The sequence below is a fragment of the Formica exsecta genome, unplaced genomic scaffold, assembly GCF_003651465.1.
Source record: "Formica exsecta isolate Colony F162 unplaced genomic scaffold, ASM365146v1 scaffold4, whole genome shotgun sequence".
NCBI lineage: Eukaryota > Metazoa > Arthropoda > Insecta > Hymenoptera > Formicidae > Formica > Formica exsecta.
The window spans coordinates 1,725,690-1,737,151 of NW_021851238.1; the positions used below are offsets into that span (position 1 = coordinate 1,725,690).

The 11,462-nt window shown below is 30.7% G+C and overlaps 1 protein-coding gene across 2 annotated transcripts in view; it reads right to left on the reverse strand.

Annotated features, from left to right (window-relative positions):
• Positions 1-1,071: 1,071 nt before the first annotated feature.
• LOC115240037 (ATP-citrate synthase) overlaps positions 1,072-11,462 on the reverse strand; it is a 12,487-nt gene continuing 2,096 nt past the window's right edge. Inside the window, exons 1-11 of one of the 2 annotated variants that reach the window (XM_029814987.1) lie at positions 7,292-7,345; positions 6,202-6,558; positions 5,536-5,729; positions 5,139-5,449; positions 4,731-5,049; positions 4,222-4,657; positions 3,772-4,097; positions 3,173-3,692; positions 2,502-2,807; positions 1,999-2,416; positions 1,072-1,859 (exon numbers count right to left, since the gene is read on the reverse strand). In XM_029814987.1, coding sequence (XP_029670847.1) covers positions 1,768-1,859; positions 1,999-2,416; positions 2,502-2,807; positions 3,173-3,692; positions 3,772-4,097; positions 4,222-4,657; positions 4,731-5,049; positions 5,139-5,449; positions 5,536-5,729; positions 6,202-6,543 — 3,264 coding nt within the window. In that variant the 5' untranslated portion in view covers positions 6,544-6,558; positions 7,292-7,345 and the 3' untranslated portion in view covers positions 1,072-1,767. Of the gene's footprint in view, positions 1,860-1,998; positions 2,417-2,501; positions 2,808-3,172; positions 3,693-3,771; positions 4,098-4,221; positions 4,658-4,730; positions 5,050-5,138; positions 5,450-5,535; positions 5,730-6,201; positions 6,559-7,291; positions 7,346-11,462 lie in introns of those variants that run through there. The other variant, XM_029814986.1, reaches the window with a different exon arrangement.

The window sequence follows — 11,462 nt, forward strand, 5'->3', positions numbered from 1 at the left end:
TTATGCTCAGAATTGTCTAAATCACAATTGGAAAATAATTATTGATGCCTGGTATATATTGTTCTGTCCTTGTATGTGTTACTCATCAAATGTCAAGTAAAAACAGAAAACAATATCGGTCGGAATCAATTTTAAATTACCCTTAGATATACATTCGCATCACATAATTTATCTAATATAAAATAACGGTAATTAATATAAACTTTACGCGACATGTCTTTTATATCAGATCCATATATATAAATACCTCTGGTTTTCAGTAGATACGTTGAACGACGGTTCCACGAATAGAAGGAATAAAGTTTGCAAGATGCAACGCATTTTTGACGTTATATAAAAGTTTCAAAAAGTTTCGACAAGATCAATGATGAATTATGGTTTCGTATATTTTCTAAAGAAACTCAAAAATTGTGGAAAGGGGGGCTTAGTTCCAAGATCGGAATAGTGTTGGGATAGAAGTTAAATTCTAATCAGCGTTATTATCGTGAAGATAATGTTTCTGAGAGATAGGACAGTAGCTCGATATAAAATTTTTTAAGCAGTCTCGATATATGTAACGAATCGCTCAAAAATTAACTCAACAAGATACAATTATTAATAAAGATAGAAAATAATACATATATAAATGTAAAGATAATAGAAAAATATATCGTGGAAAATATATATAATATAGAGCAAGAATAAAATTTGCACAATTTCTTCATCTTTGTTAATATTTAATACGGTATTATTAGTGAGAAAAAAACAAGGGACCTTGATTTTTAAAGAGCTGCAGGTTTTATTTCTTAAATCACGATTCCGCACTAACAATAAGAAATAATGTATACGCATAATAGGTAACTTGCCGTAAAATATGATAACAATTTTGAAACGTTACTATATTTCACGATTTAGTACAGATTTAATTTGAGATTTTATAATTTTGACTTTGGATTCAACAGCAAATCAAATATTTGCAGATACTGAATTCTGTATAAAATTAAAAACATTTGTATTTTATAATCACAAAGATATTATTATAACATCTCTGCGGCTCTCTAAAGATAAAAAAATATATTGAATAAAAATTTGAGCACAGCACACATTCATAAATATATATTTACTATCTTCTTTATAATTCATATTAGAATTGTATACATGAGAGAGACAAAGATCAGTAATTTTTTAATAAAAATTCTTATCTAACGGAAATTTTGATATCGTGTTAACTAAGGAGTTTTTAAATAAATTATTAAACCAATTTCACAGTTTTGAAACTATTTACACAAAAATGCACATAATGGAATGTGATATTGGAATATGATAATTTGTGTCTACATTGAATTATAAGGCTGAAATTATACATATCATCTCGTTTAATGTTTTCTCGCCATGTAGATCTGACTTATAATTTTTTAGTTATGAGCAATTAATCAGTTACAAAATTTTAATTATAATTAATAAAAAGATTGAAATTAACAAACAACTAATATAAGATATATTAATATAAAAATTTATATAAAGGAATAACTTAAATTGAGAACAAATTTCATTTTTAAAAAATAACGATATATAGTGTTTTTCAGTACACTGTGTGACGTGCAAGTGCAATCTAATTTCGTGTATATTGATCTCAATTGACAATTGATCGATTAATCGAATGCGACGATAGATCGATAATTGATGTTCTTCTATATCTCAACTCATTTATATTTAAGACGGTTTTCGAACTAAGCGATTAACAATGAGATATTAAGCGCTATATATTGCGCACGCGTTTCATAGCTTTCAATTATATTGTTCAGGTAGTACGTAAGAAATATCATCCCACGGATGGCGATAAAGGCCTTGCTTTAATCTCTTCTGGTCCATATAATGACCTAAAAGAAAAACTTGTTTGTTAGAAATTAATGATGCTTACATTATCTATTTATGTAATAAAGCGCATAATGCATATTAATATAGCTATAAATATACATAATAACTAATATAAATATACATATACATATATAACCGTACCGATAAATCCTATACTTCGACCAAGGATGAAAAGACTATTTATGGCACCTATTTCAATATATTCTTGCGCCTCTTCTCTTGTAAAACTACCACTGTTCCGTAGCATATCGACGAAGGCGCTGGCAATAATTCCATCTACATTAAGAATTAAATTAGGCTTCTTACTGGTCGTTATTTTCTCAACCTCCAAGGCATATTCGACCAAAGGTTTCGCCGGAAAATTCTCCAACACAAATTCTTTGATAAGCTTAACGCGCATATCAGGATTGTTAATCGATTTGACACGATGACCAATACCCATAATTAGCTTGCCCTTTTTACGCGTGTTATTTACAAATTCTTGCGGATGTAGACCGGCATCGTATGCCTCGGAAAACATATGAGCCGCGCCGTCTAAGGCACCACCGAAACGATCACCCTGCAAATTAATATCTTTTTAGAATCCGAGTGTCTTTCGAAGAAACGTACATCCCCTTTGTTAAGTATCCGTACTCTCTACTTACAATTGTTAAAAGTCCAGAAACGAGAGAGCTGACCAAATCTTTTCCAGCGCGTGCGCAAACGATGGTATTGTGAGCCCCGGAAACAGCCGGACCGTGATCAGCTGTCAGCATCAAAGACATTTCGAGAAATTTACAGTAGGTTGGGGGTAAGCAACGCTGAAACCACAAAAGTGACACGACGCCGCCAATACCCACGTTTTGCTTCAGCACCTCAGTTACAGGCATACCGGCATACAATAATTCCTGTCCACGTTCGTCGCAAATAGACGTCATAAATGACGCAGGTTTACGTATTAAACCAAGTTCCTGTTTATATGACACATACATAAATATTATACATGATTTAATCCTCAATTATGTTAAAAAAATGACAGTTACATGTACAAAAACCAAGCTCAATTTGCTATAACAAAGTTTTAATTAAATTTTATGACAACATTAAAGTATAGAAATAATATTGTATCATTTATCAAAGAAATAATTTGATACGAGAGAGAATGCTTCGTTTACTCAATTTTATCAAAAAGAAAAAAAAGAAGAAGAACAGTTGGCCTGACATTTCCTTAATACGCACGAATCAGTTTTATAAAAATTTTATATCATGACTTTCTATTTCTTGATAACGAAAGTAGATAATATAATAGATCAATATAGATAAAGATAGAACTTGCCCTGGCCCAATTATAATCCATTGGTACTGTCGGCGGTGGAACTTCGGGTTTCGGCACCACTGTGCCGTCTTTCACCAGTTTTTCGTAAACGCTTTGTATGAGATCGCCGAGAGTATCGAAGCTATCCGGGACGTACGCACCGGCGGCCTTCAGCGCTGCATTTTTCGCGGAAGCTGTTTCAAGATTGGAATGCGCGATCGAGCCAGCATGGCCAAACTGCACTTCGGAATTGAACATACTGGCACAGGTACCGATGCACCAAGCCACCAATGGCTTCCTGATCCTACCGCTTTTCAATGCTTCGCATACTTCATATTCCTCGATACCGCCGACTTCTCCGAGCAGTATGATCAGCTCCACGTCTGGATTATTTTGATAACGCATTATGTGATCCATAAAGGTAGTTCCCGGATATCGATCTCCACCGATAGCGACACCCTCCAGTACACCGTTAGAAGCCTTTGAGATAATGTTATTTAATTCGTTTGACATGCCACCGGAACGAGAAACATAAGCGACGCTGAAAATAACATTTCTCGTGAGTCATCATCATTGTTAACCAATCAACTCTCATATAAAAATAGTCTACGGTATATTACCTGCCAGGTCTATATAATTTGCTATGCAGAATATTGTCCATCATTCCGCCGGTATTACCGATCTTAAAACATCCCGGTTTCACACCTCCCACAGTCGCCGGTCCGATTATAGTTACGTTTCTTCGTTGCGCCGCTAAGATCATTTTTCTAGTCATATTTTCAGGTATACCTTCCGCGATTATCGCGATTGTTCTGATTTGCGGAAATTGCAATGTTTCCATGGTGCTTTCATAGGCAGATCTTAGAGAGGCAAATGTGACCATTACATCCGCATCCGTATGCTTAGCCATAGCATCTTTCATTTGTTTATAGACAGGGATAAGGACCTATTTAAAGAAGGTAAAAACAATATAATCATCAATATATTTTATATATATAATTATTCTTATAATAATTTTTTTTTAATATGTTCTTTGTTTTTGGCTCTTTTTTTCCTTAATTAAAACTCACCTCCTTATGGCCCCAGTAAAATTTTTGCTTGTGATCACCAGTGAACGGATAAACGATAGCAGCGACAGATGGCTCGCATCTTCGACAAACAAAATCAAAATCCAACATACTCTGTACAGCCCTCGTCTGCATACCCCAAATGATAGATCTAGTTTTATTGCTGAAAAGTTGTCTGTCACCGTCGTTCGAATCTACTACATCGGTAGGTTTTAGTTTAGGTTGCTCTTCTAATGGTAATTTGTTCTTGGGCGGTGTAGATGGTGGTCCGACATCCTGTCCGGAAGGCAAAAGAAAGTTTGCAGTTGAGAATTCTTGAGCTTCTGGATCAGGAATCGGTTTCCTTCCTAATGCCATAGCACATATAGCTGTCATATGCGTCTCGGGACCGAATACATGAACGGGAATCCCTAACCGTCTACCAACTTCCCGTATTATCCTATCAGGAATAATATTTTTATAAAAATATTTTACTTCTTTTATTGATTATACAAGAAGTTTCTCTCTTTCACCTTAAGCCCTCTTGATAATTAGGTCCGGCTCTTCTTACAAAAATTCTTATATCATGCTCTACCAGTTTAGGCTGATATTCCTGGAGAGCCTTAACAATGCCTTTAAATGTTGCAGCTACATTTGTGAAGTTAGCAATTCCACCTCCTATAATGAGCACTTTTCCATCTTGACGCTTTGTCTTCGTCATCAAACTCAGGATGGTTTTTGCGTATTCGTAAGTTTGTTGTTCGCTAGGGGCACCAGAATATTCGCCGTAATTGGCCAATTCATCCGCTGCACCCAAATCGCAAATTGTGTCCGAATATATTACAGACGCACCTATAAGAATCAATTATAAAATAGTATTTTACGTATAAATAAGCCATAAAAAAGCGAACGCGAATTATTATATATGAACATCTACCGACCACCACCAGCAACCATTGTCCATATGCGGCCGTTTGGATTCAGAATTGTCAATTTTAAACTGGCGCCCGATTTGGCATCCAAATCAGCTATGTAGGCTTCTTCCGGATAAGCATCTCTTCCAAATGGCGGTGGATAATCGATTTCACCCCAATCCGGTTTACATATGAAATCTGCCGTAGTGTCTAGCTTGGCTGCGAGATCAAGTATATAGATCGCGGAATCCGTTACCACCAACGGATTGATCTCCATGTATGTGAAATATAAATTAACATAAAGCTTATAAAGAGATTCTATGAATTCAGCAATCATCCTGTAATATAAAAAAAAAGTATATAAACAAACAAAAATATAACCAGTTTATAATCATTTACAATGACTGATTATAGGCGTCATTACACTTTTTTATCGTCCGTCACGTTAATCAGAAGTTTATTAATCAATGTAGATCGATCGGGCAACTCGCTGCCAACTGGTATGTCTAATTTCAAAGCTTTAGCATCGACATCTCCAATATCGACACCTCCTTGATGATGAAATAGTATCGTGTCAGCTTTGCGATGAGAATAAATACAGATATAAACTTCCTCTTCCTGTAACGTAAATATGTATAATATACTAAATGCTTCACAAATATCAAAAATAATGTATAAAATGGCATCCATTTTTAATATATTTGAGACGCGCGTATCGTCTTTAGACAATCGTGTTTAGACAAATCATTAAAAAATCACCTTTCCAAAAAAAATTATTGCACAAAAAATGTTTTATATACATTTTATTGATTAAATTGTTTTTTCTACGAAAGTAATGATATCATAAAATTGACACCAACACATGAGGGAATAAAAAATTATATATATATACCGTAAAATTTAATTCGTTTATTACCACGTTTCATTATTAAAAATATTATATATGTATAGCAATCGCGATATTATTTTTGATTGGCATAGCAACATCAAGATGTTATATATTAAATTTGTTATTCTTTCTCTCTCTATTTAATGTATTATCATATTTTTTACAAACTTCAATTTACATAAAAATACAAAAAAAACTTACCGGTTTGTGCGGTACAAATGGTTCGATTATGAATGTTTTTAACTTTCCAGTCGCCTTGCCGACGCGTTGCTCCTTATTCATGCGTTGCTCAACCCATTTTTGTACAGTAGGTAAATCTGCGTTCACTTTGATTAATCCGAGTTTTCCTCGACGCTTGATTAATTGATCCGGTTTTACGACTAATTTTTCCGTCTTGAGCCACGGATATTCGTTGGCGATATCGATCCAATTTGTATCTCCCGTAATAGGTACGAATCTACATTTCGCTACTTTTATTCCAGAAGAAAGCTTACGATTAATTAAATCTTTCCCAGTCGCTTCGCGAATTGCTTTTGCTGCCATTTTCTTTTACAATTCCTGTCAACAGATCAAAATAAATAGATTTGTAATATTATTATTATTATTCGGACATTATGTGTAGGATAATTCGAACAATAAATTGTTAGATAATATGAGGATATAAAAGATAATTTGTTCATAAAAATTCGTTTCTACGAAAAATAATGATAAAGATTATTATTAAAATTATGTCTTTAATATATTTTTTTAGATAATGTAGGCTTTAATGTTATGAATATTAGAAATAGTGATCTAAAAAATATTTAAATTATATTATCTCTTTCGCTCGTACTTGTATAATTGATTATATCACGTGATCAACACGTACCAAGCGATAAATACACACAATTTATCGCTTAAGAATTATAATATAGATTGAGAGATAGTGGAATCTCATGTACGAAAGCATGTACATGTTCTTTATTATAAACCGATGCATTCTATGTATTAATCTTAAAAAAAAAAAAAAAATTTCGAAATTAAAATTGCATAGAACTTTCGAATAAATAGCTCTTTCGGTTATTTTTTGTATTAAAATTTTTGCGATAAATGAATATTTTTCTACCTGCGAAAACGTTTGATGTACGAAAGCATGTACATGTTCTTTATTATAAACCGATGCATTCTATGTATTAATCTTAAAAAAAAAAAAAAAAATTTCGAAATTAAAATTGCATAGAACTTTCGAATAAATAGCTCTTTCGGTTATTTTTTGTATTAAAATTTTTGCGATAAATGAATATTTTTCTACCTGCGAAAACGTTTGATATCACGTGGACGTCGCTATTCTTACCGTCACTCGCGGCAGTTAACTGTGAACTTTCAATGTGACCGCGATAATAAGTAATACTGCCATATTCCCGCTCGATATCGCGAGATATCGTATGATTTTACTCTTTTTTTATGATATGTTTTATATCTCATTCCCTCTCTCACCCTTTAATTCATCTCACATACATACGTGTATGCGTTCAAACGTATAAGTCTTACTTGCAAATATAGCACAGAAAAAGAATCATATTACATGTTTTTTCTGTGATCCGCTGTAAAAAATGTACAATTAAAGCGGATAATTAATCATGTGATTAATGGCGTGACATAAAACTTCAATTAATATTAAGTTAATTTAATTTATATTTTAATTTCAATTAATATTAAAAACAATTAATATCTTTAATAAATTGTTTTGACAGTGTTATTAATACAAGTATACTAAGTCTGTCTCTCTCTGGCTAGTACCTGGAGGGAAGGGGAACATCTTTTTCATAATTTAACATATTGAAATGTGAATTTTGAGATAATATATAAACCGCGAATAATATATGTATAAGCTATTTATTATAAATAAAGTAAATTTTCATGTATCATCCCTCGTCCTTCAATAACCTTGACCTTGACATGTGTTCATAATCTTGAATAACTTTCAAAAGGTTTTCAAAAAAATAATCATTTATAATATCGGAGGAAGATATACTACTGTAAAAGTTTAATTTTATAAAATTTTTTCTTCTTATTTTCGGTTTTTTTTTTTTTAATTATTAAGATATAAAAAATTGATTTTTTTTTTTTTTTGTTAGAATATGAAACGTACATGAAGCTGACATTTTATTTCGTAGAAACTCAAGCTATTTGAGATTTCCGTGTATGATTTTCAATAATTTTATATTTATATATAATTATTTTTAACAATTCTTTAAGTTAAACAAATAGTTCTAACATTAAAACAGAATAAACTAAGAAGTTAGATACCTACGCATTGCCTTATAAGAATTCTTTCTTGTCCAATTCTAAGAGATTTGTATCCTATATTTCTACATAAATGATGGGAAAAATTTTACTTTGTTTAAAAACAAAAAATATCGATTATAATTGAGAAGAGACAAAAAAAAAACATTGTATATATTGAGATGAGAAACGGATAAAAATGCTTATACATACGAGCTCTATACACACGAGAGAATCCTGCATTATGAAATAGTTTTGTTAATATTTATAACTTTTGACATGAGTGCTGAATAAAATTAAATCTATTTTAGTAGACAAACTCACAGTTATTTTTCAATCAATGATTGTACTAGGTATTCACATCTTTTGCAATTGGGTCATTTCCTAATACGTAGGTACTATACGATTTTAAGTTAAACACTCGCGAATTATAATGATTATGAATATGAAATAATTAATCATCGAAGTGAAAATATTACTGATACCATGAGCAGTTTACGCATCGAGAGAATCCGTCTTTTCGTTATACGCATCCCGTGTAGCGGACAGATGAACGCGACACAAGACAGACAATTAGTTATATACATAAAATATATCAATTACAATTACATCTTATTGTACATTGATGTGTAATTCCATCAGAATAAAATGCAGATTTTTTGTTTGCATACAATTATCATATAATGTGCATGTAACTTCTTTTATGCGCGCTTCTTTCACGTCACTAATACATATATACATATTGTATAAGATCATTGTACAATGTCATTGTATATACTTTATAACAAATGGTAGCAAAAGGCTATGACGATGGATAAGACACGACGAATGCCAAATAATATTATAGTATCTATCGAAATATTCAATGGGTTTTTTCGCCATTAATCGCAGATCCTTTTCTTTTAACACAGCAGAACGAGAAAAACAAGTTTTTCGTGAAAGATTGCATATCTAAATCCTTGTCAGAGATTTGTTCATTTTAATGCGAAAAAATACGAATCGATTAAACAACATTGAAGCCATAATAATTTTTTTTTTTTTCGCATATCTACTCGTATTCTATAGATTAACAAAGAATTTCAGAGTCAAAATTCACACGTACATATTAAACAAATAAAGAAATAAATTTAAAATAGCTGAGTCTGCACGCTTAATATGAAACAATCAAACAATTACGAATGAATCAAAAGAAATATATTATATTATCACACAGTATTTCGAGCACTTCAAAAGATTTATAATTTTGATTATTTTGATCCACGCACGTTTGTTTATTCTATGTAATAACCTTTTAACCTTTAACCATTTATTAAGTGTTCTTAAGCAGACTTTATATGTGCTTTCGTTTCTCATATCATCAATTGAAGAATGAAGACTAAGCATATTTTCTTTCGGCGAATAGGAGCTATATCGAACGAAGAAGGAATTATTCTCCGAAACCATTGGACTTTTAAAACATCAGTTAAAATATTTGTTTTGACGACAATAATTTAACGTTGTTTCTTCTATACACATAAAATGTGTTAAAAACAATTCTGCCTTTGTATGCGTGATACCGATATAAATATGAAATACATGTTCATATATCTAGATATCAGAAAATTCAAACTTTTTTAGGCTTAAATTTATAAAGTTAACATTATAAATCTAATGCGTATATATATATATATATACAGGATGAGTTTTTTGAGATACCTAAATATCTTGAAAACAACGCATTTTTGAAAAGAAAATTTGAAACAAAAGTTGTGTATTGGTATAAAGAAAATAATTGTTTTTAAGAAAAAGTATGTACTTATTTACAATCCATCTTTTTTTAACAATTATTTGTTTTCTTTTACACCAATTGATTTGTCTCATTATTCCGTACATAAAAGTCTTACGGTAAGATTATCGAAAACTAAATATTTTACGAGATAGTTTATTTTTTATATCAAGATATGTCAGATTAAGATATAAAATAACTCGAAAAATATTTAATGACTTTATTATAATGTTTTGAAAAGGTCTCAAGAAAGGTTATAAGAATATACAATACAAAAAGGGAGTTTCATTTGAAAAAATAAAGTTGATCTTGAAATAACTTTGAAAAAGCCACCGAATCAGAAATAAATAATGCTGTTATGTTTGCTCCCCAAAACCAAACAACTTTTGTTTCAAACTTTCTTTTCAAAAATGCGTTGTTTTCGAGATATTTAAATGTTTCAATTTAAAAAACACTGTATATTACGTAAAACATCCTTCCAATGTTATCTACCTACAAAAGATAAGAAATATGTCGTCCGATCGCGAATAAAAACTAAAATATCTTTTTTTTCGTGATATCTTTAACGATTCTTGCTTGCATAATCGAAAATGTGGAATGTATGTACATTGGTGTGTAAAGGTTTAGCATTTCAAATATTATAATAAAACACTATGGATAAAAGTTTTTAATATTTTTAGTCTTATTATTAGAAATTTTCAATTACAATGAAAGAGATATAGTATATTGTACTTAGTGAATAAATGAATATCAATATTGCTAAAAAAGAAAAACTTTATATCAATATTGCTAAAAAAGAAAAACTTTATATCAACTTTATATAACATCAAATAATATATTCGCAATTCTTTTAGATAAGTTTTACATACGCAAAATTTTTGTACCTTTTAAATAAACAGTATTTTAAATAAAAAGATTTCTTTAAATTACGATCAATTATATTAAGTGTCATTTCAAGTATTCTTCAAAAAGTGTTAACTTAATTATATTAAGTCATTAATCATTAGATAATAAATTGACGACAAAACCAAAAGAAACTTTCGATAGCCACCGAAATTGAAAATTCGATTTACTAAAAAATTTAGCCATGTAAAGTAAAACATCTTCAATTTTCTTTATTCTTAATCGAATTCAAATATTTCCTCTATTCTAAAATTTCATCTTGATTTCTATTCTTCCAATAACATGCACAAGATAAAAAGAAATGTTATTATACAACACTCTGCCTTTCACTCACTTTCACTAACGTGGTCACGTAATAGAATTCATTCGCAAAATTTTACAATAAGCCGATACAAACTCCAAATAATAATTTTGCGCACTCAATATTGAAAAACTAAAACATTATTTATGTTCTTATTAGTTCTTATATCTTATGTTATTAATTTGTATCATTTGTTTGCAAAAAAAAAAAAAAAATAGAGAGAGTTGT